Source organism: Pectinophora gossypiella, chromosome 2 (assembly GCF_024362695.1).
Source record: "Pectinophora gossypiella chromosome 2, ilPecGoss1.1, whole genome shotgun sequence".
Lineage (NCBI taxonomy): Eukaryota > Metazoa > Arthropoda > Insecta > Lepidoptera > Gelechiidae > Pectinophora > Pectinophora gossypiella.
In genome coordinates, this window is record NC_065405.1 from 16,644,500 (window position 1) to 16,670,411 (window position 25,912).

Genomic DNA, 25,912 nt, shown 5'->3' on the forward strand with positions numbered 1-25,912 from the left:
AACGTCCTGGATCGATGCCCCATGGGGATATTGTCAAAACGACTTTGTGAGGGTGTTCTTTGTTTTGTAAGGATATTGCAGGCTTGAATCGGACGGCACGTTAAGCCGTTTTTCGCAGCTATTAGCCGTAAAAACATCTCCATCAACCCGCAGTGGAGCAGCGTGGTAGAGTATGCTCCATATCCCCTCGATTGAGGGTAGGCCTGTGCCTTGTGCTTGGGACGTATATGCAGGCTGTTTATGAAAGTTTGAATTTCTTCTATGTGTGTACGACCATCTCGGTACATTATTATCATTATCGGGACAAAAAAACATAAAAAATATAATCAAAAACGAATACCATTTATTTGCAATCAGAAACCAGATTACGATGAAGTAAGCTGATTACAAATTTTGTAAAAAAATGCATGAGTTTCTATGTAAATAGAAACAAGAGAAATTATTAATTACCTCCTTTTACCTTTATCATAGACCAAGTATTCATAATGAATCAATAAAAAATAATTACGGACTTTCCAGGCTACGTTCCCTAAAAAAATACAGGGTGTTAGTAACATCGTAATGAATACATTGAGAGATGATTCAGACTTGATATCAAGTGAAATTTTCCATGGCAAAGGTATGGAAAAGTAATTAATTAAAAAACACTAAAATTTACATGAATTTTCCGACAGGAAAATATACTTGATATCTACTCAGAATCATGGTCTGAATCATCCCCCGCAGTATTTGTTACGGTGTCACTAACATCCATACCTACTTGTATGACTAGAGGGATGATTCAGCTCATTATTCTTAGTTAATATCAAGTGAAATTTTCCACATAACCTGATCCAAATATCAAGCAACAATTATTTTATATATGTCTCTGCCATTACTTTATATTTTTGAAAAGTTATATACCCGAGCTGAGGAGCTCGGTGGCGCAGCGGTAAACGCGCTCGGTCTGCAATTGTTGAAGTTAAGCAACTCTCATAGGATGGGTGACCATAAAAAAAAAGTTTTCATCTCGAGCTCCTCCGTGCGTCCCGGTTAGCAGTCGTTAATAACCATCAATCCGCACTGGGCCGCCCGCGTGATGGTTTAAGGCCCGATCTCCCTATCCATCCATAGAGAGGGCCCGTGCCCCAGCAGTGGGGACGTTAATGGGCTGATGATGATGATGTACCCGAGCAACGAGAAAATTATCTCATTAAATCTGTACAGCGCCATCTAAATATTGCTCACAGCTCTGTCCACCCTGTTACGCATTACAGGCGTGAGTTGACGTACGTAAGCAGTTCATGTAGTACTTCTTTTTCAATTTTACGTCTCAGTGATAAAGGTTTATTGAAACAATATTACAATGATTATACTATAGCTTGTGTTTGTGAGCATTAAAGTTGATATATGTACAGGGTGTTAGTGACATCGTAACGAATACTGAGGGGGATGATTCAGCTTATGATTCTGAGTTAATATCAAGTGGAATTTCGACGGAAAATTCCACTTGATATCAATTCAGAATCATGATCTAAATCATCCTTCAAACTGTTCGTTCTGATCACTAACACCCTGTATGTGTTTTGATAAAGTCCTGAGTTCAAATCTTACATATCGGGTCCATAATTTAATATCGTATTAACTATAATTCCGTTGTGTCTGCCTACCCCAATAGGAAATAGGCGTGATATTATGTATGTATGTATGAAAATAGCTAAAACAAACAAACGGATTCCCTTGAAAATAATAATTATTTAGAATTGTGACAAAAGTGGTCAGCTTGTATGAAAAATATTGGATCGAATTTCGTGTGACAAACGAATACTGTGACTAAAGTGGACTAACTCGGTGTTAGATTATTTATAGGTTAAATGTTTTGAATAGAAATATTTTGCAAGATACACATAAAATACTACAGCATCCACATCGAGCCATTATGTAAGTACCTAATTTATTTGTGAATAGTGCTGTAAACTTTTTTATATAAGATAATGGACCCGATTCCTGCAGACACCGCCTAATATTTTAAGTTATATCCGTCATTTTCATATCCGTCGAAAAGGAAAGGGACTGATGATTCACAGCTCTTAATTTTAGGAAGAATGAGTAAATGAATGAATAACCCGGGCGAATCAAAAAGGTATGTCGCTGGTATGTAATCCGTTTGACGTGCTGTCTACTTACCTGTGTCGGGTTATTGACTGATGTAAAATTTTTAGACGGTTGTTTTAGATTTGTCCTTAAAATAATTGACGTGTGTTCCATAAATTTTATGCTTGTCGATTACCCTTCCTTTTCCTTTTCGGCGGATAAGAAAATGACAGATATAACTTAAAATAAAATTAGATGGTATTTACAGGAATTAGCACCAATGTAACTTTTATTGTATAAGATAATGTAAGTACATGTTCATGTTCTTTCTGTCCTGTGGTGATACTAAATTCAATTGGAAGCATAGAATAAAAATAATACTACGTATAGAACGGTCGCTTTGGACAAAACCGGACCTGTCAAATCTTCAGGTTAGGTAAGCGGACCCTGTGAAAACGGGACAACACTAGGGAGAACATACATTACATACATACGTACATTGCATACATTACATTGCTCACTCATAATATCTAAATACATAAAAGGAGAAACTGACTGACATATCAACGCACAGCCTAAACGGCTAAACGTAGGCACTTGAAATTTAGAAGGGACGTAGCCTAGGTACCGTAGAGGTGCACTAAGAAAGGAATTCCCGGAATTCCCATAGGAACGGGAATTAGCGGGAAAATCCTTTTGTATGCAAAATCTAAACCGCTTAAGTTAGACGCTTGAAATTTGGCATGCAGGTACCTTAGTTAATTTAAAGCTTAGTTGCAACAGGATATTGCAAAATTCCCACGGAAACGGGAGTTAGCGGGAAAAAACATTTGCATGAAAAATATCGAAATCCCGTAAGATATACGTTTTCAACCTAGCATGCATGCATACCTTAGTAAATATAAAGTTTAGTTATGGCTGTATTTTGAAAAATGGGAGTTAGCGGGAAAAAAAAATGTATGAAAAAATCTAAACTGCATAAGTTAGATGCTTGAAATTTGACATGCACTCCCACACACACAAAGATCTCTCTTTTATAACACGCCACGCGGACGAAGTCGCTGGCAAAAGCTAGTTAAGTATATAGTTTAACTAATAATGCACTTCAGCGTTGTTATTGCGCTGTTTTTGTTAATTCTACTTGTCTTAATATCTCTGTTTATATTTTATTGAATTTAAAACTAGCCTTCATGGAAGAAAGAGTCGCGCGCTTACGGTGCTAAGCCCGCTGATTGTTTTTTTACAATATGACCAGATTTAAAAATCGCTAACAGTTTGTTGTTTATGGCCTGTGCAAACTTATGAACGGCCGCAGACTATCCAGAAATGATATTAAATGACGCGTGATATCTTCATGGACATTCCGTAGGTATGTAGGTGGAAATGTGTATAGATTAGATAAGGTAGCTAAATAGACTAGGTGCCTGCGAACAGTTGCATTTTGCGAAAATATTTGCTTAATGGGTTGACTTCTGATGTGATAGTAGGTAGATTATAGCATAGCATACAAAAGTGGTAGGCAGAGGTGTATAGTACGGTCACGAGTACTAATATGTATACACTTTACAACCATATCACATTAACTTTTTTGAGAAATTAATCCTTAATCCTCATTAAATGTCAAATATGATAGTGCGACAGGGTTCTAAAGTGGGTACATGATATTGCTCATGACTGTACACCCATTCCCTGCCAGCTAAGTTTCAGTTCTATGTAAAAGGGGAGAGCCTATTTCCATTAACAGGGCACAAACCCTGGAAACCACGTGATATAAATTATGAAAGAAAGAAAGAAAGAAAGAAAGTATTTATTATTAGAGGACACCACAGTAACAATACAAACACAGTAGGGGAAAAAAAATATTACACAAAATCACAATTATTAACAAAAACGTAAAAGAAACAGAAAAATAATAATAAAATACAAAATATTGGTCGTACAGTCATGTGGCGGTGGTGGACGTCCTCAATAAATGGACCTCGCTTAGCATAAGCCGCGGCGTGAGCCACGACGCTGGTATTCTGCGGGCCCAGACGAGTGAGGCATGGACATCGTGTTCCATACTTATTTATTAATTTTATTCAATTTATCTATGATCCAAACATGAATTCTATACGCTGCATGAGTACTGATTATTGTAAATGTTCAATACAATACAATACAAATACACTTTATTGCAATAAAATAAAAAGAAATAATGTTCGTATCTTTTATTTTTATTGTTTAACATAACCTTTATTATTTTTATTCTTGGTTTTCTGCTTTTTTTGACGTGACTTTTTTTAGATTTGCCGCAAATGGCATTGACCAAAATTGCCATTGGCATTGGCACTTGGCCGGACAAATGGGGAGCTCTGAGGGCTCTCACCTAGTAGGCGGTCTTGCGCCCACTGCCATACAATAAGGAATAATACTATGTAGAAACGGCTAATTTTCGCACCCCACCAGCGGCTGAGCTAGGTTTACGTCACCCCCCTCTCGGTCTTACTTTAGTCTTCAATCGTATGGGCGTCAGACGTCACACACACAGATGCGCAGGCGGCAGGCCACGATTGTATGCAGTAGCACGCCCCGGACACTTTGTATGACTTTGTGTGAATTGTGGTCCGCATATCTCCGGATGTCATCGACCCATCGTCTTGGAGGTCTGCCTCATCTCGGCGCTTTCGCTCTGGATCTCCATAGTACAACATACATACATAATAGATCTATAAGTAGTGTGGCTGTTTATAGTAGATGCCTTTTCCAATTAAAAACTAATCTGACACTAAGTACTCAAATACCACAGACTAATCAGTTCAGTCATTCATACGTCGTGGACTTCGATAGTTCTTTGCCCCGGTTTCGGTCATGATTTTACTGTAAATTGATAAAATTGCTTTATCTTTGTTAACGATTCGGGCGTTGGAAGTGATTTAGGTGTCTACTAGTCCATTTCCATGATAACAGACACCTTTTTTTTAATCTACAATAAGTAAGTCACGTCAAAAAAAGGTGTCTGTTATCATGGAAATGGACTAGGAGTAACATTTACAACATCTTAGACTGGCTTCTGTAGAGTACACCTTTTGTATACTGCCATGATTTGGCTCGCCAACACACCATCACTCTGTACAGGCAGACCGTCCTGCATTGACTGACTGTTTGTCTTGCTCTGTATTCAGATGACGTATGCGCCCGAGACAAGGATAGCAATATCAATACACTACAGCTTCTATTTCTAGATTTGCTAATCTAGAATTTTACATACACATACATAAGCTTACGACTATCTAATCCATATATCAAATCCGTATCTCTCTCTCTCTCTCCTTGGCATTTATTATTCCCATCTGATGGTGGGGTCTGCCTTCTTCGTACTTCTCTTCCACTTCGCTCTATCGGACGTGTCGTTCTCGGAGACATTGCACATACACAGGTCCTTTTTGACCACCCGCCCATCTTGTTTTTGGTCGTCCTCTTGGTCTAAGCCCTGGTATGTGTAGATTGGCTGTAACGTTACCCACATAATCTGGAGGTCTTCTTTTTACGTGCCCAAACCAAAGGAGCCTGCTCTCTTTTAGCTTTTCGGAGATGTCGCGTACGCCGAATCAAATCCGTATTTCGTTGTTGCCAATTTAAAATCTATTAATGTTACCCCATTGCACATTTAATTTACGGAAATTAAAAAAACTTCCTCCTGATTTTTTTTTGTATGACTGTTTGTTAAAAATATTAAATGATAATAATTGATATTTACGTACTTAAGATTTTGTACTGATTGTTTTAGGAGCAAAATACTATTCGATCCTGACAAGAAAGAAATTTGCTGAGGGCGATACATGAGAGCTTTTAAATTGGCAACGACGATTTGGGATATAGCGACATATCCTGTATTAGGCTGGTTTTTCCTTCGCGGATTGAAATGTCAGGCAGTCAGTCGCTTATGTGAAAAACCGGACCTGTCAAATCTTCAGGTTAGGTAAGCGGACCCTGTGTGAAACGGGATAATACTAGGGAGATGATGGGATGGGAGGTACATCCATCGCAAGATGAATATAAGTACCCACACCACATCGAGCTTTCTGTGAGACCCAGTCAGATATCTGTATCCTATTGTGTATACGAGTAGATAATAACATTACCAATTAAAATTATGTACTTAAGAATTTGCTTAGATTTAGTCGCAAACTGTGGAAGTTATTTTGTTGTACTTAATGATAGTTGTCATTAAAAAAAACGACATTAAACGTTTGGTATGTTCATTTCTTCAACTTGTACAGACTTGTTATAGCGATGTCTTCAGTTTTACAAAGGTAGGAGTTTCAATCTTTCAACACATTTTTTGTGCCGGTAAATATATCACCATAAGGTTCATTGTATACCTCTTATTTGTGTGGGACTCCTTGTAGATTTTCGTCGATAAGTTACGTAGTTACGACCCTGGAACGCCTTTTGGCTTCATCTTCAGACCCTGGATATCATTTACGCAGATACAAAGCAAATATAATAGATTGCACAGCCAGATCGACCATTTCACTAAACTTAATCTAGTGTTATGATCATGTTACTAAACTGGAGCCGTAATATGATCATATTCCTAGGGTTATGATCATAATACGACTATAATCATCTAACTGTGACACATTCACTAATTGGCAGGACAAAGTCCATCATATCCTTGATTAATTTTAGAACTTGAACTATGATGATTGGTAGATGTCTTCTGGCATGCTCAGTCCCACAAAGGCCTTGTTTCTACGCTCTGTCCACTCTGACAGGTAGCGAGTGTTATCCCTGGTACCAATAAACACCAATAAATGACATCCGTGGTCCAGTGGTTGAGCGTTGGGCTCACGATCCGGAGGTCTCGGATTCGAATCCCAGTGGGGACATATCACAAAAATCACTTTGTGATCCCTAGTTTGGTTAGGACATTACAGGCTGATCACCTGATTGTCCAAAAAGTAAGATGATCCGTGCTTCGGAAGGCACTTTAAGCCGTTGGTCCCGGTTACTACTTACTGATGTAAGTTAGTAGTCGTTACATGAGCCATGTCAGGGGCCTTTGGCGGCTCAATAATAACCCTGACACCAGAGTTGATGAGGTTGGTAATACACCTCACAAACCATACGATAGAAGAATAAACACGTTTTTCAACGACTTTGAAGTCCCCTCCGGTTGCGTCGAACATACAGATTTATCGTCAACTTTATTTGCACATCGTAATGTTATCTTTCTACATTTAATGCTATAGGAGCTGCGATAGTCAATGTGTTTTAGATAACGCTTTCCGATCGAAGACACAATTAGTACAACACTAGGCCTGTGAGGTAGCTGACATTGTCACGTTTGTGCTCGAAAAAACTGCCCTAGACACATACGGCTTTGACACATTCTGATCGTTTTTGTGACAAAAGTGCAACTGTTGAATCATTGATTAGGTGAAACCGGTCAAAAAAGTGCTTACGTGTTATCACACTTGCTTTTTAAATAAAGTGTTGTGACTTTTCTGTAGTGTTTGTCGACTTTATGTGATTTATTATCTTTTAGGCAATGTGTCAGTGTTGATTAGTGTTTAGTGTGACTTGTGTTTTGATTGTTGAATATTGAAAGACGGATATTGAAAATGACGGAAGATAAGAAGCCATTGTTACTGTAAGTTTTATATGTCTGTTCAATGTACCTATATTTATCTATATTTGTATCAAACGTGGTTTTTATCGCCGTTAACTATAGAACAATATTTCTTAATAGACAAGTTAGTTTCAATAAAGGTAAAAAAATAAAACATTCAAATTCAACGAAGGGTTAAGTCGACTGTTTTATAAAGAAAATCATATCAGAATGGGACTTTTTAAAAAAGCGCTTGATAACAAAAGCTTACATGAACAGGTATAAACATCTTCTATTTTCCCCTGCCACTTCAGTTTTCACGCCGGGTCTGATTTAGTTTGGGGGGGGGGGGGGGGGGGGATAAATTTAACAATAATACTGCGTATAGAAGGGACATCCTCCTCCCCGCACCGATACGACCTTGCAGAGGCTTGGATTACCTCACCCCTGCGGTGCGGGTTGCTTTCTATTAAGCCGTTAAGGTGTAAGGAGCGTGCGCGCACTGTCTGTCTCTCTCGCACACATGTGCGCGCAGATGCAGCAATCTGCACAGAGTAAAGAATAATACTGAGTATAGAACGGTAACTCTCCGCCCCGTGCCAATTCGTATCGGGCGCGAAGCTAGATTTACCTCACCCCCTCTGTCTTACTCATGCTACTCAAAATGGTCGTAAGCCAAGGAGTAAGGGGGAGCGCGCGTACTGTCTGGTTCGCTCGCACACACGCGGTAAGGTGTCACGGGAAGAATTAGAACGTGCATAGAAGATGATATAAAAGTCGTATTAGATATACATAATTTCCATGTATTCCCAATAGTATAAAAGCTAAAATCTAAAAAAAGGGTGTGTTAAAATCTGGACCAGACTGAACCGGTGTAGGACCAACCATGGAAAGTCAAACCATCACCTACATAAATGGGGCTTAAAGGAGTCGCCATACTGTGAGTGTGGTCACCCGGATCAAACCATATCTCACATAGTGAACGAGTGCCCTCTGCACCGGCTCCCAGGTGGAATAGCCAAGCTGCATTGTGTGACGGATGCGGCGGAGACTTGGTTAGGGGAGCTTAAGCTGGATATATGATCCACGCAGGATATTTTATTTTTGTCTGCCATACGCTATAATATAAAAGCTAAAGGTCACTAACTCACTGTTTGACTCACACATCACGTAATCTCAGAAACTACAAGTGCTAGTGGTCCCAAATTTTGCATAGGGTTTCCTTTTAGGACGTAGGTACTCACTAAGACGGGATTTTGTGAAATTCAACCCCTAAAGGGGTAAAATAGGGTGGCAAAGTTTGTATGAAGCTTGTCTACTTGGTTTTAATATTAGGGTTTCACACGAACGATGTTGCGGGTAACAAGCTAGTGTTTTATAAATACGTACGTGTCACATAATGTAGGAAACCGTACCTTATGTACCTATTTAGGTACTAATATCATTTGTTATCAATGCGATAACACTATTTTCTGATAACAGAACTCCTGTATTAGATACTGTGTTAAAATTCCAATTATTTGTTCCATATTACAAAATACACGGCTAGTACGGCTTTGAAATAGACTACTCTGGGCGCCATCCCACTCGCGTCAGACAGAGTACCGCGAGGCGGAAGGAAAGAGGGAAACAACTGTCCTGTTTTTCCCTAAAAAAGTAGCACGGGAAATGCTATACCAACAAGATCGTGGCTCTTCAATTAGTGATGTGATATCACAAAATGATTATCACGTGCTCAGCGGCGAAGGAAAACATCGTGAGGAAACCCACATTCAGGGAAAAATAGGGCAGTGGTTTCCCTCTTGCCTTACGCCCAAGTTATGTACAGTCATGAGCAATATCATGTACCCACTTTAGAACCCTGTCGCACTATCATATTTGACATTTAATGAGACTTACGGTGTAATTTGTCAAAAAAGTTAATGTGACATGGTTTCAAAGTGTATACATATAAGTGCTCGTGACCGTATGTAAAACATATTGACTTTAAGTAGTTAACTATATCAAACACGTGCGCATATCATTAAATTGATATACAATTAACCCGTAATTAGTATACTTCACATTATGTTATCGTTATCTTTATAATATTTGATTCACTCTGAAACGCTGTGAGCTGATAATTATGTGGCAATGAAATGAGTCACTAACACAAATAAAATTAACACTTACAGTATATTACAAAGTGTGTCGGTTTTATTATGCATACGTTCTATAGTTATAACGAATTTATTTCATTTATCTCATAATTTTATTTTAATACAGTGAAACTTGGTTAAGTGGGACCTGGATAAGTGAGAAACCTCCATAACTGGAACTCATGCTGAGGTCCCAACACTTTGGCACTGAATTACCTCTGTTAGTGGGACGAGATAAGCCTCTATATCTGGGATTCGTTCTTTCGATTTATCATCATAGTTACCTCTATAACTGAGACTGCGAGTAAATTTTATATGCATAAACCTCTGTAACTGAGATAACATTGTTTGTTTACTCATTCTTATTCTACCCACAAATTCCACACGTAATTCCAAGTACGTAAGTACAAATTTTGAGCTTCAATTACCTTCATTTTTAGTTCGCTTTACTATCATACAGATGTTTATTTGAAAAATACATAACTCGTAATTTTATTTAATGATCGCACCTGTATAACTGAAATAACCTGTATTCTCACCTCTATTAATGGAACCCTCTGTAAATGAGACAGATATTTATTTATACCTGTATATCTGAGACACTGGGTAAGTGGAATACCTCTATAAGTGAAACGACATTGCAGGTCCCTTGATGTCTCACTTAACCAGGTTTCACTGTATTTAAGAATGACTTCTTTATTACTGTATTGTATTCATTTTATAATTATTTATCTTTATATATATAATTCTCTCCGAAGAGGTTCAAGTGGCACGGCCCGTAGCTAAGTGCTTTTATTGTTTTAGCGATAAAAACATCCTGTCGATGCGGCATGTATTGAGTATTACTGCATTTTGAAGAAGCGTGAGTGTGGATGGATGCATGTTGAGAGTTTGGAGACTAGTGTGGAGTGTTTTAGGTATGACGCCTATAGTGGATACAACGATGGGTACCGTTTTAACAGTTCTTACTTGCCACTTATTATTATTATTATTTTTAATGTGTAATGAATGATACCTAATGAATTATTCTCCGGCCAAGTAGTTAATGCCATCTGCGGCAAATCTACAATAAGTCACGTCAAAAAAAAAAATGAATTATTCCACTAGAATGTAACCTAGATTATATACGACATATGACATGTAATGTGAACTATTACGAATAAATGAATATGAATATTATTAATAATAACATAGTTACACCATACCCCGGACACTTCATGCAACAAACCTCGCTTTACACAGACACTACACATTGACGCTATCGTAGACGCGCATCTGTGTGTATGACGTCTGACGCCATACGATTGAAGACTAAAGTATGATGCTTAATACACTCCTTGCATCAGCACCAGAGTGTGATCTATTAGTGAGTGAGAGGACGTATGTGTGTCGCGAGTGTCTGAGGTTCTGCGAGATGATGAATGATGTGTGAAAATTAAATATGTTTTTATATTGTTTACATTGAAAGTTTCACGGCGCATTGGCGCTTCTGCACTGTAAAGTCATAATAAATAAATAATGACCGAGGGGGGTGAGGTAAATCTAGCTCAGCCGCTAGGGGGAGCGGGGTGTTGCCGTTCTATACGTAGTATTACTCCTTATTCCATGAAAATACTTTACTACGCGAACATTGCAATTGCACAGGTGTTCAATATGAGCAATGACAAAGACTGGAGGGGTTAAGTTAAACAGGCCACATAGAAGAAATTCATCTAATAAATTATAGACGGCGATACGGCTCACCACCTATCACGTTGATTTAACAGAAAGCTTGATGACGTATGGGTTCTTAGTCTATCTCGCGATTGATGTACGTTTAGCTACCCAAATTGGGATAAAGTCGTAAGCTTATGTTATGATGATGTCGGTAACTTTGGTTCATCAACGGATTTACTAACCCCTAAGTTTCAAAACTTCTCACACCGGAAATCGGCCATGTTTTTCTTATCGTGAAGCTTCAATGAAGGTCGAAATGGGGTCAATAAACTCTTCACCAAGTGGCCCCTCGATAAGCAGTTTTTAATGCAGTTTTAAAACTGATATGGAGATAACAGGTAGCGCGATAAATGACAGGTTCGGATAACGACAAGTACATTATTAAATATATTTCCTAATGTATTTTTACGATGGTATTTTTATTTTTTAATGTTCCCTGTCCTTTGGTTTGGACCTGTCAAATATTCAGGTTAGGTAAGCGGACTCCGTGCAACGGGATAAAGCTAGGGACATGATTAATGTCTTCAAAATCTTAATGTCCACACATGGAGTTTCTAAATAGGTACACTAAAATAGATCTGGGTTAAAAAGGCCACATAGAAACAATTCATCTAAGCAATTATGCAATATTGAAATTTTACTTTTACTCATATAAAAAAGGATGTGCGCGGTGCTAAGAAATATCAAATAGCAATATTGTTTTTTAGATCAATTGCTTTAATGTGGCATATTTAACCCTTTTGTTCTCAAAAAATAATAAGCTCTATCGCATCAAAATTAAGAAATTAGATTGTTTGACGCCTTAACCCTTCATTGCTTCACTTAGGTTAGATTCTCATACGATGCAGATTTTGTAGCGGTGCACCGTACGGCGCGTTCATGTGTCGTATTAGGCATAAACGGAAACATAAACAGCCTATACGTCCCATTGCTGGGCACAGGTCTCCCCTCAATCAACCGGATGGGATGTATGGAGCATTCTCCACCACGCTGCCGCCGTCCCCATACACATGGCGGGAGCCATTGGCCCCAGGCTACTAACCCAAATACCTCCACCAACCCGCAGTCTCATTAACGGATTACTTACATATAAATCAGTGCGACCTTGTCACTATTTCATCATCACGGTATCAATGATATTCATCTTGAAACTTCTTTTCACAAGTGATTTAAAGTTATCTTCTAACTCCTTGTGGCTCGGCCCGCCCCTTATGGGATTATAGACGTGAGTTCAGTTGGTATGTATTTGTATGTAATATGGGTTTTTTTTAACTAGTATAACCCTAGTTAAGCCCATAAATTGCAATGATGGCAGCACTTTGTCGCAATGATCGCGCTATACATGCTAAACTGTTTACCTCGTAGATGATATAGTCATGTCCTCGACAATAACCTTTTCATGCCACCATTCATTCGTCGCTTGCGCAGGTTACATTAAATGGAAGTGGCACGTGCTATGTCTGTTGTTGAAATTGGAAGCCCTTGTTTGAATAGCCTACGCCGACTTTGGGGAAAAATTATGGAAATATTTAATATTTTTCTCATAGTTTTTACGAAACGTAAACTTGTGAGGTATTTCGATTTTTTCATGAGTAGTGTGTGAGTATGTGTGTTATTACGGGTAAAGGTCGTAAGATTGAATTAAATATTGCAAAGAAATATCATCATCATCATCATCAGCCCATTAACGTCCCCACTGCTGGTGCACGGGCCTTCCCTATGGATGGATAGGGAGATCGGGCCTTAAACCATCACGCGGGCCCAGTGCGGATTGATGGTTATAAACGACTGCTAATGCCTTCCGAAGCACGGAGGAGCTCGAGATGAAAACTTTATTTTTTGTGGTCACCCATCCTATAACCGGCCTTTGCGAAAGTTGCTTAACTCCAACAATCGCAGACCGAGCGCGTTTAACGCTGCGCCACCGAGCTCCTCAAAGAAATATGATCGAAGATAAAATCAGTCTAATCGCCTAGCGGTAGCCTAATCGCCTAGTGGTATAATGTAGGACCCTTGTTCATCTCACTGCGGCCTACACAAACAACAACATAGACAGCCTATATACGTTCCTCTGCTGGGCACATGCCTTCCCAAAGTAGAACATGCGCCTATTATAGTCTCATTACAAATAAATAACGAAATAGCTATTTAGAAGTATACTACTTTTCTAGAATTAAATCGTTCAGAGAGGTGTACTTATGAGTGTGTGATAAGAATCAGTAAATGATTGTCTCTTGTACATTCAGATATGTCTATCATTATCCACGGAGATATTAAAAACAAATCGTTTACAAAACACCACACCCGGACGCTTCATACAAAACACCTCGTTTTACACAGACACTACACATTGACGTTATCGTACACGCGCATCTGTGTGTGTGACGTCTGACGCCCATACGATTAAAGACTAAAGTAAGACCGGGGGGTGAGGTAAACCTAGCTCAGCCGCTGGTGGGGAGCGGAGAGTTGCCGTTCTATACGTAGCATTACTCCTTATTCTATTAAAATACTTTACTACATAAACATTTCAATTGCACAAGTACGTTCAATATGAGAAATGACAGCAACTGGGGAGTTAAACAGGCCACATAGAAGAAATTCATCTAAAAAGCATTTTGACATTTGGTAATATAAGAGTACTTAAATGTGCAATGTTAACAAATGTTAAATAGCAATATTACTTTTTTTGATAAATTAGTGTGATGTGTGATGTAATTAATTATTTTTTATGGAATTACTTGTCTTCCGAATTCACATTTATATTCAACAAATTATAATTTCTTAATCTTTATCACAGATCATATAATATGAAACGTTTTTCTTTATTCAACGTCTTTATTAGATAGATTTAGAAGTCGGTTTTTATTTATTTTTTTACACACAAAACTCCTATTACGAGGAAGTACAAATACCTGACGTATTTGCCGTTCCAAACCGCTGCGTTGTTCATATCACACCAGACTGATTGTCTGAAAGAGATAAGTTCGTCTTTTATCAGATCTATTAACATAACATGGGATCACGCCTAAATCTCCAAAGTAGTAGGCAGGATTGAAGTTTTAGACCGCCTGTTATGAGTTCAAATCTAAGTGGGTAAGTGTATTACTATGGGAATAATTGTAGAAAGCGCCAAGTGCATAATATTAGATGCGGAAGAAAGATCGATTTCTTCCGTACTCCTTTCACTTGGTTAGATTCGTTGAAGTCTATTTATTGACCATACCTTGTGTTTATTGACTTAAGTAGCATTGGAGTTATTACATAACATGAACAGCCTAATACGTCTCACTGCTGAGTTCAGGCGTCGGCTCAAACAACCGGAGGGGGTATGGAGCATAAATAAATAAATAAATAAAAAATAACTTTATTCTCACAATCATTTAACAATGTTATAATGAGATCTGCCCAGAAATAAATCACAGATGCTTGTGTTGGGCATAATCTAGCTGCTTCCCAATTTGTTACTTTTGCACTATTAGATTGAGAGATAAAGTTATGGAACATAAACATAACATAAACAGCCTATATACGTCCCACTGCTGGGCACAGGCCTCCCCTCAATCAACCGGAGGGGGTATGGAGCATACTCCACCACGCTGCTCCACTGTGGGTTGGTGGAGGTGTTTTTACGGCTAATAGCCGGGACCAATGACTAAAGTAAAGTTATGCAAAAAAATAAAAAATAAAAGCTAAAACAAAATATAAGAAAAAGTAAGTGATAACATAATACGCCTCGCCTAACTTTAAACGCGGTAAGAACCCGTTATTATGTGTTTTAATACGCCGTTGTGTAATGTGTAATGTGTTTGTGTGTGTGTGTGTGTGAGTGTGTCTGTGCGTGTGTGTGTGTGTGCATGAGTTTGTGTGTTTGTTGGTGTGCATGAGTCTTCTGGGTGAGCATAAGCCACCACGCTGCTCCATTGCGGGTTGGTGGAGGTATTTTTACGGCTAACAGCCGGGACCAATAGTAGGAAAATTCCCTGGAGCGGTACCTGTTATGTTTAACGTGTCATACACATACTTGTAACAAGTACTTTGCGATAATACCTACTGTAAATTATAACTCAAATACCTTCCCCTTGACAGCACACGTGAATTGATCACTTGTAACGTAATTACGTAATTAAACATGTTATCTAAATTCCGATAAGTTTTTACAATAAAATAACAAAGACAATATTGTGAAGGTTGATTACTTTATGTAAAAACGCTTATAAACCTAAATGATAGAGTGCCTGGTATTAAATTTGTTCCTCTAGTTATTAAATAACTTGTAATGTATACGTAAATCATCATCTCCGTGCTAGCACTGTCCGGCTTTTCACAGGGCCCGCTTACATACATACATACATAAACTCACGCCCGTAATCCCTAATGGGGTGGGGTGGGGTGGGGTGGGCCCGCTTACCTAACCTGAAGATTTGACAGGTCCGGTTTTTTACACAAGCGACTGCCTGTCTGACCTTCCAACCTGCGAAGGGAAAACCAGCCCAATACAGATTAGGTCACATACCTTCGTAAATGCATTTCTTGGGAATGTCGGTTTCCTCACGATATTTTCCTTCACCGCTGAGCACATGATAATATCATTTATGATTCAAACATAAATTCCAAAACAAATTCGACAATCATTGGTTTAGGCATGTGCTGGATTCGAACCTGCGCCCTCAAAGTGAGAGGCAAGCGTTCTACCAACTGGGCTACCCCGGCTCTACATTGGGATGTGATTTTTAAAAAGGCGTTTACATGGTTTATACCCGCGACGGTACGGAGACGGTATATCCGTTTAGGGTTTAGGGGTGGGTTAGGGTGAGAGGATGTTTGTGTCGCCTATGCTGCCATTTATTTCCAAAACTACTAATCTTACTAAGTAAAGTTTTTTTTTAAAACCAGCCTCTAACAACAACCTTCCTCGCAGGTTCAAAGAGGGCAAGGCGTCATACGGCACAGACTCCGCGACACGAGGGCGGCGCGTGATATTTTGCGTGCACGGCAACCCTTCCAGCGGGTGCTGCGCTGTCATAGAGAACAGCCCCGACGGCGACCCCGACAGGAGAAACGGCAGCATCACCGAGATTGAGAGTGAGTACACATTACATTGCATTGCATTGCATTATAATGCATTGCATTACATTACATTGCATTGCATTACATTACATTGCATTGCATTGCATTACATTATGTTATGTTTAATCGGGTAAGGTAAATATTTGTATCTTCTTCTATCGTGTGGGTTGTGAGGGGAATTACCAACCTCATCAACCCTGGTGTCAGGGTTACTATTGAGCCGCCAAAGGCCCCTGACATGACTCATATAACGACTACGTACTTATATCAGTAAGTAGTAACCGGGACCAACGGCTTAACGTGCCTTCCGAAGCACGGATCGTCTTACTTTCGGACAATCAGGTGATCAGCCTGTAACGTCCTAACCAAACTAGGGACCACAAAGTAATTTTTGTGATATGTCCCCACCGGGAATCGAACCCAGGACCTCCGGATCGTGAGCCCAACGCTCAACCACTGGACCACGGAGGCCGTAATATTTGTATGATTTGTTATTACATACTTAGGTATGTGTCTTGGGTGTGAACTCCCCCCGTCGCATTTTAATCTTCAATCGTATAGCGCCAGACGTTACACACACAGATTCGCATGTACGATAACGTCACACACCTCGTTTTACACGCGCATCTCTGTGTGTGACAATGGTGTGACACCCGTACGATTGAAGACTAAAGTAAGACCGAGGAGGAGGGGAGATGAGGTCAACCTAGCTCAGCCGCTGGTGGGGAGCGGAGAGTTGCCGTTCTATACATAGTATTACTCCTTATTTTATGTTGAAGGTATGCTTTTGAGATAAATGTAACAACACGATAAACCGCAATGTGGTTTCGTCATTATCTCCAATAGCACAGTATTTTAGCGATTCGTGAAACCGATATTACTAATAATACAGGTTATGCAATACTGGGTTTTAGAAAATGGAAAAAAATCTTCGATATCAGAAAAATAGATAAATAACTAGTAAACAAAGTTTAGCTGTTCAAAGGCGAAATGCTGTCATTCTTTTGGGCACTTTGCCTCGTTGTAATGCTTTGGAGGAAGTTTTCTATTTGTAAAAAAAAAAAAGAAAAAAAAAAGTAGTAAAAAAAAAGTAATCAATATTCACCATAATGACCGATCCTCTGCTGCCCACATCCAGCATTCAAACACTAACTTCGTATTGACAAAAAAATATTTCGTAATTTTTATTTGACAGATTTTGAAGTCTGTTTAAGTACATTTCGTTTTAATTACATACTTTTTAACTGATCACATTCAAAAGGGCATCTAAAGCCATGTTGAGTTCTGTAGCTTGAAACCAATTTATAAATAAATAATTTATAATAAATAAATTGAAGCAATTCATCTTTTAAAGCAATAGCTTTACCTATTGGTTTTTAAAAGATGTGTTGCTGTTTCTTTTTACTTGTCATTTCTTCTGCTCGGCCATAACACCTTGCGAAATGACGTAAATTCTAAAATGTTACATTGACCTTCAACAAGTTTATCCATGATAATTACGTTGAACAAATGATTCGGATTTCTGATTTCCTATACCTCTACTCTTTCCTCATGTTCCTAGCCTCTCCAAAGTGAATCTGATCAACACTTTTCCCAAAGATACTACAAGATTTGCGAAGTAAGTTCAGTGTAATTATTGAGTAGTTGGTTTCTCGCTAGCGATTCCGGTGTCAAAACATCTGGCTAAACTAATAATAGCGTTGTTTGGTCTTCCATCGGTTCCACTTCCACGTATTAGTGTTACAGGAAAATTGATACTTATACATACTAGGTATCATACTATAATATAGCATTATCGTCTGTATCCCCCAAGGGATAGGCAGAGGTGTATAGTACAGTCATGAGCAATATCATGTACCCACTTTAGAACCCTGTCGCACTATCCTATTGGACATTTTAGCCTTTAGTTATTGTCTGGTTATTATGTTAGAAAATGTATATGGCCGTAAGTCTTCCTCAAAATAAATAAATAAATAATAAATAAATAAATAAATTTTAATGAGACTTACTGTTTAATTTGTCAAAAACGTTAATGTGACATGGTTTCAAAGTGTATACATATTAGTACTCGTGACCGTACATACGTGCCAATATTTACTCAATTTGGTTTAGCTTTAAAAATGTAAAAGAGAGTTACTTTCGCATTTATAACTATATTATGTGTGGATAAGATGCACATGTCTATTATGATATTAAACTTGTGACGGCTTTAATACGAACAGGGAAGCTAAAAAGGCCACATCGAAGCAGTTCATCTAAAAAAGCAATATTGCAATTTGACATGTGCGCGTATAAAATTAAGTGCGCAGTGCAAACACGTCATCATGTCAAAGCTTGCTATTTTATACATTGTTTTAAGTTTACGCGGTTATTATCATAATTAAAACACATAATAACGGGTTCTTACCGCGTTTAAATGGGGATATGAGACTCCCGATATTTCGACACTGTTGCAAGTGTCATCCCGTGATCATGGCACTTGCAACAGTGTCGAAATATCGGGAGTCTCATACCCCATTTAAACGCGGTAAGAACCCGTTATTATGTGTTTTAATCTTGCTATTTTAGATGAATTGCTTCGATGTGGCCATTTTAACCCCCAGATTTGTTTGAGGATTTTAATAAAACTACTACTAACTACCTATTTGGTTTTGTTTTGATGAAAGGTAAAAAGTGAAAGGTGTTTGTGCAAAGAAAAGATACTCGCTTCTTACATTTGAATAGGGTAGTAGGATTTACTATGGCTTGGGTTCAAATCCAAATCATCAAAGATGATCATAGATGCAATTTCGTAAATCTAGACAGAATTTCAATGATGAGCCGTGGTAGCCCATTTGGAAGTACGGTTGACTCTTACTGTGATGTCCCAGGTTCCAATCCCAGCACGGGCCCAAACCAATGTATTCCGAATTCATGTTTGGATCATAAATTATTATCACGTGCTCAGCTCACGTGTAATGCGTTTCTGAGATAAGTACCCTAACCTGTATTGGTCTGGTTTTTCCTTCGCGGGTTGGAAAGTCAGACAGGCAGTAGCTTCTGTAAAAAAAACCGGACCTGTTACATCTTCAGGTTAGGTAAGCCGACTCCGTGAAAACGGGATAACGCTAGGAAGATAATCAGACAGGATTTCAATTATAAAATTTATAACTCTACTTCTGAACGCATTTTTTTGAGAGTCTAACAATATTGTGTATTTTTGTTCCAGGGCATTGCCACAGATCTAGAAATGAAGAAATAGACAAAAGAGCGCGGAGAAAACTCATCATAGCCAGTATTTTATGTGTAGTGTTCATGATAGGTGAAATTGTAGGTGAGAATACCCGTTTTTGCTATTTAACTTAAGTATGTTATTTTTACCAAGCTACCTCAGAGTGTGGTGGAGTTCGCGCTTCCCGTTCAGTTCAAGTGCTTCCTAAGGCACTAACGTTAATTCATGCAACGACGAACGCACGTTAAGACGCTTTCTGTAAAAAGAAAAAGGTCTCGATAGGCAGACGGACATACGGACAGACGGATGGACGACAAAGTGATCCTATAAGGGTTCCGTTTTACCTATTGAGGTTCGGAACCGCAAAAAACTTCTGTAAACGAGAAAAAGAAACGTTTAATGCTGCAAGGCGTTGACAGATTTCGATGTTGCCAGTCTGCGAGCATACATATCTAAGATATATATGGTCCTATTTTTTTCATTCGCTAGCGTAAAACCGGAATTAAATGAACACTGCATCAAGGACGATGCATAATTGTGAGACTCTAGCGAGTGTAGAAACAGGAACATTATCAACAATAAAATAATATAACAGGCACGTTAAAAAGGCCACATTGAAGCAATTCACCTAAAAAGCAATATTGCAATATTTGTGCACTACAAAACAGACAACAAAACAGATATACAGAGAAAACAGGCAGTATCGCATGCGCAAATGTCAAATTGCAATAAGTATTGTTTTTTAGATGAATTGGTCTCTTTAACGCCTCTGATCTGGGGGGTTAAAATGGCCACATCGAAGCAATTCGTCTAAAAGCAACATTGCTATTTGATATTTGTTTGCGTTGCGCACTTACTTTTATATGGGCAAATGTCAAATTGCAATATTGCTTTCTTAGATGAATTTCTTCGATGTGGCCCTTTTAACTCCCCTAATCACAATGTTGACGGTTTGGTTTCAGGTGGGTACATATCCAACAGTTTAGCGATAGCAACAGACGCGGCACATCTGTTGACGGATTTCGCCAGTTTCATGATCTCTCTATTTTCCCTGTGGGTTGCCAGCAGACCTGCGACCAGGCGGTGAGTTTACCAAATACTTTTTTAAAGCCGTAAGACTGAGTGTCCTTTTATAATCCAAACCCCACTGTTTAACAGTTGTGTCTAGAAATCTCCGCACAAAGAGGTATATTATAAATAAAGGAAGACGCAGAATTCTGGTCTAGACCACCAATAACGTTGAGCCATACATAATGTCATTTGAAAGGCCTATTGTTATTTGGCCCATAGTTTGTTTGCCTCTATAGTATGGCGTAATTGGAAGAGCTGAGCTTTAGAAGATATTCAGGATTTTTTATCCTTGCAAAGTTCTGGTCTAGACCACCAACACCGATGACCCATATAAGCAAAATGTCATTTGAAAGGTGTTTTGATGTAGATTAATTATTTTTATACCTGATGGCTCATCGGATTTAGACCCTTGCACGAATCTGGTCTTGACCTCAATAGTCTGGAGACACATTGTCTCTATTGGTTTTGGCTTTCTTAGAGCTTATAGGTGCTCATATAGAACCTTGTCAAGTGTTATAAGGTGATCTTACATCCACCTCTAAGACCTACTCTATCGTAGCAATATAGTGAAGTATTTGTTTAAGGCTGAGATGTTTAAGCGCCTCTGGAGTCATTAGTTCAGGGGCTCACGCTCCCTTAATATATGTAGGGGAAGGGGAGTTTCAGCCTGTTTGTGACAGAATCTAAGGCGAACTAAGTATAGTTACTTATTCGTTCCCCAGGATGCCGTTCGGTTGGTACCGCGCTGAAGTGATAGGAGCGCTAACATCGGTTCTGCTGATCTGGGTGGTGACAGGGGTGCTGGTGTACATGGCGGTTCAGCGCGTCATCTACCGTGACTTCGACATCGACGCCACCGTCATGCTCATCACCTCTGCTGTTGGAGTTGCTGTCAATCTCGTGTAAGTCTTTCATTGATCAGCGTGGCTTAGCGCACCTTTCAGTATGTACAATGCTTACAATATTGTCGCCTTATAGTTATTGATGATCACTACATGGGAAAGTGATTTTTCAAAAAGGAGTTTAAATGGTTTTCACTATACGGCACCGATATACCTTGACCTAAGAATACATACAATAATAAACATAAAACTAGGTACTTTAGGGAATTTTCTTCGGTCAAGCCTTCCTAAAGCGTCTGAACACCACTCCGGCCAGAAGTTTGTAGGAAGTAGCCCAGCATTGCCTGCCTAAACCTTGTAGGCCTTTCAAACGCGAGGAGAGCTACTTTCCCTCTTAAGTGCGTCGCCGCCTCAGGTGGGTGTCCTCGGCGCTTCTCCTCGATATAGCGAATCCGCCCACATCCTAGGGAAAATTTTAAACAAGAGTCATAACATAAGCTCACGACTTTATCCTAATTGGGGAAGGTCAGAGATACATCCATCGCTAGATGAACTAAAACCGAACACGCACCTCACCGAGCTTTCTGTTAGATCAACTGTGTGAGTGAAAACTGCACTTAACTCATTGGCGCAAGTCCGGTACCGGGGTTCGAACGCGCACTCCTCGTCTGAGCAACCAGGTAAACCACAGGACCACAGTGACATTAATATTGGGTCATTAATCTTCCAGAATGGGTCTGACGCTCCATCAACATGGACACAGTCACGGCGGCGGCGGACACGGTCATTCGCATGGAAGCAGCAACCCCGTACTCAATAATAAGGTGAGTATTGGTTTTCCAAAAACACCTCTAATCCGAATTCGAGCAGCGTGGTTGAGTATCCATACTGGTTCCGGTTGATTGATAACAACGAAAGGGGGGAGGGTGGGACGTATACACCTAGGTTATAAACGTTCTATTGCTGGATACAGTCATTCCTTCAATGCATATGTTATGTATTGGATTTCACACAAAGCCGACTAGAACTCAAGTTTGTCCAGATTATCCTTAGTTTTGCTGAGATTGCTACTTCAATACATTGTTTGGATGCTCTGGTTTAGACTTTACCATACAAGATCATTAAAGAAAACCTTAATAATCCTTCGTTTCCCTTTAGAAGGAGGGTACAGACGCGGACGTGGAATGCACCCCTGCGCCGGCGCAACACCACCAGCAGAACATCAACGTGCGCGCCGCCTTCATACACGTGCTCGGGGACTTCCTGCAGAGCTTCGGAGTGCTCGTTGCCGCCATCGTCATATACTACAAGGTTGATCTAATGCGGATGTTGATTATTTTAATATAAAACAGATGTTTATCATTTAGAGAACGTACCTATACCACATGACCCGTTCATGGAGGGGGGGGACCAGTTCACCTCTTTAAAATACCAGGTTTTGTTACAGGGGGAAGGGGTTCTTAGGTTTACATCACATAGTCAATATCCTCTACGAATATTTTGGCATTATACTACGTCAGATGACTTGTGAACTGCCCAGACTATCAGTTTTCAACAGATGGTGAAACATGCATTTAGTTATTTCTCAGTTTCAGTATTAACTCCTATACCTTCTATTTACAGCCGGAATGGAACCTGGTGGACCCAATCTGCACGTTCCTGTTCTCAGTGTTGGTGCTGATAACCACCTTCAGCATCATTAAGGATACCCTACTGGTGCTCATGGAGGGATCTCCCAGAGGAGTCGACTTCCAGGTGCGTTCAGTATACCTGTAGGAATATTGTCTGCCGATGCTCTTATAATACTGGAAATTAACATTTTTAAATGAAGGTACTTAAAAGGGATCCAGGGGGGGGGGGGGGTGTATTATGGGGGTTATGGCCACTGCAATTTTGAAGACAGATGGAAAGAAAGCGAATTGACTAATTGGGAATATGTCCACACATTGTCTTGTACTTATATATAATCAGTTGTTTCCTGACACACGAACACCTCATGTACAGTGTGAATCGCTGTTGCCATTCCACGTTCGCGTCTATGTCCTCTTTCTAAAGGAAAACGAGGGATTATTGAGGTGTTTTTATTCATCTTAACGTCTGGTTTACTGGATTTTGTGTGGTAAAGTCGTAATATGTACGGATTGAATACCCGCTTCACCGTGTCCGTCTGCCGCGTCTTTGCAGGCTGAGAATCGCCTTATTCAGATATGTACTTCTAATCTCTTCTATCGTGTGAGTTGTGAAGTCCTTGACCAAGTTCATCAACCCTGGTGTGGTCAGGGTTATTAATGAGCCGTCGAAGGAAGGGGCCTTACTTCTAATTATACGTATAGTATCAAACGACCGTTTGTGTTCCAGGATGTGGCAAACACGTTCCTGTCGCTGCCGGGCGTGGTGCGCGTGCACAACCTGCGCATGTGGGCGCTGTCGCTCGACAAGACCGCGCTCTCTGCGCATCTGGCTATACGTGAGTACCTACCACGGGTTTTCAACTTCGAAACGGGCAGTACGCCACATAAAATATGAAAAAAAACTCACATATATATGTGTGTGTGTGTGTGTGTGTCTTTCTTAGATTCGAATTGAATTTCGAATTCATGTTTAGTTCTACAATACTACAATAAAATTGTCGTCATCGAATTCTATCACATTCTCTGTTAACTTGGCGATCACACCACCTATCACGTGGGTCTAACAGAAAGCTCGGTGAGGCGTGGGCATTTAGTTCATCTCGCGATGGATACACTTCTGACCCCAATTGGGATATAGTCGTGAGCTTATGTTCATGTTATGTTATTCCACCTTCCAGGCACAGGCGTCTCACCGCAGAAGGTTCTAGAACAAGCGACGAGACTCGTCCACGATAAGTACGACTTCTTCGAGATGACCCTCCAGATTGAAGAGTTCAGCGATGGCATGGAAGACTGCAGCCAATGTAAGATGCCGCAATCTTAGCTTGTAGGTAGTAGAGTTGTTATTGCTTGGACCGTGAATTTTTAGATGCTTATTTAACTTTGTAAAGTGTAGAAAAAGTTGTTTGATAAGTTAATTGAAAGGGTTTTAGTTTATAAAAACAAATCATACGTTGCGTCCACAAGTCACCAGATAATTTAACTTTATACAAGTTATCCACCCATCGGTTGTATAGACAATGTACCTTGTACGATGATGACCATTACCAAACCATCATCATAGAATAAAGAATAGATAATATTACATGTAGAACGGACATTCTCCGCTCCGCACAAACTCGTATCGGTGCCTAGCTAGATTTACCTCACCCCCCGCTTGGTTCCACTTTAGACTAAATGTCCGTAAGGAGTAAGTAGCGCGCGTGCTGCGCTAAAATCTCATTCGTAAGCATGAGTGAGACCGCTTACGAATGAGATTTTTATATGGAATGTCTGAGCTGCGCCGTCATGATGAAACAATCAATAATGATGATGATGATGACGATGAAACAAAGATTAATGATAGTTCCTTGCTAAATTATTTCGTATAAAGTTCACGGTCCCTTAAAAATAAGCCTGAAAAATTTTGAAATTGTCTATTTTAGCTTACTGTTTAGTTAAGTAATTATTTATTAGTTCGAGTTACTTTCAATGCTCTTTTAAAAGGAACATGTGCGTTAGTTTTTACCTACAATATATTATTTTTTTCATGATTTTATTTATATATAATTTCGTGGAGTAATTATTATTATTCTGGTATATTATTGCTTGCATATATCGTTCAAATGTCTTCCAAAGTATTGAGTTTATATAACATCAAACACGATTTTTAAAAGATATTTTTGCAAAGGAATGTGTTATATAAAATAAAATAGTTTCCTGAATATAACATGTAAAATGTTATTTACCTTAATATATAATTTTTATAATTATATACACAGAAATATATAAATATAAAAAATATATTATATTAAATAAATAAATAATAATATTATTGTAATATTATTAAATCAAATGAATTTAAAAATGATATAGCTAATGTGAATGCGCCTTGTTATATTTTTGGATAAAATAATTTACAACAAATTATTTTGTTAAGATATTGTATTGTAGCAATAATAGTTCTTAGTGTAATTTAATTTATAAGTATATTGTCATGTAAGTAAATAGATATAATTTGGTATTATATAATATACAATCATGTTTTGAAATTGCATTTTTGTGTTAAGGTACCCTAACTGTTT

At 39.0% G+C, this 25,912-nt stretch overlaps 1 protein-coding gene across 3 annotated transcripts in view; it reads left to right on the forward strand.

Moving 5' to 3' along the window:
* Positions 1-25,879, forward strand: part of LOC126378366 (zinc transporter 2-like) — a 30,643-nt gene extending 4,764 nt beyond the window's left edge. Inside the window, exons 1-10 of one of the 3 annotated variants that reach the window (XM_050026677.1) lie at positions 7,390-7,711; positions 16,445-16,608; positions 19,802-19,906; positions 20,767-20,887; positions 21,598-21,777; positions 22,448-22,541; positions 22,876-23,028; positions 23,341-23,472; positions 24,076-24,184; positions 24,527-25,879. In XM_050026677.1, coding sequence (XP_049882634.1) covers positions 7,683-7,711; positions 16,445-16,608; positions 19,802-19,906; positions 20,767-20,887; positions 21,598-21,777; positions 22,448-22,541; positions 22,876-23,028; positions 23,341-23,472; positions 24,076-24,184; positions 24,527-24,672 — 1,233 coding nt within the window. In that variant the 5' untranslated portion in view covers positions 7,390-7,682 and the 3' untranslated portion in view covers positions 24,673-25,879. Of the gene's footprint in view, positions 1-7,389; positions 7,712-16,444; positions 16,609-19,801; positions 19,907-20,766; positions 20,888-21,597; positions 21,778-22,447; positions 22,542-22,875; positions 23,029-23,340; positions 23,473-24,075; positions 24,185-24,526 lie in introns of those variants that run through there. The other 2 variants (XM_050026667.1, XM_050026657.1) reach the window with 2 other exon arrangements.
* Positions 25,880-25,912: the final 33 nt, after the last annotated feature.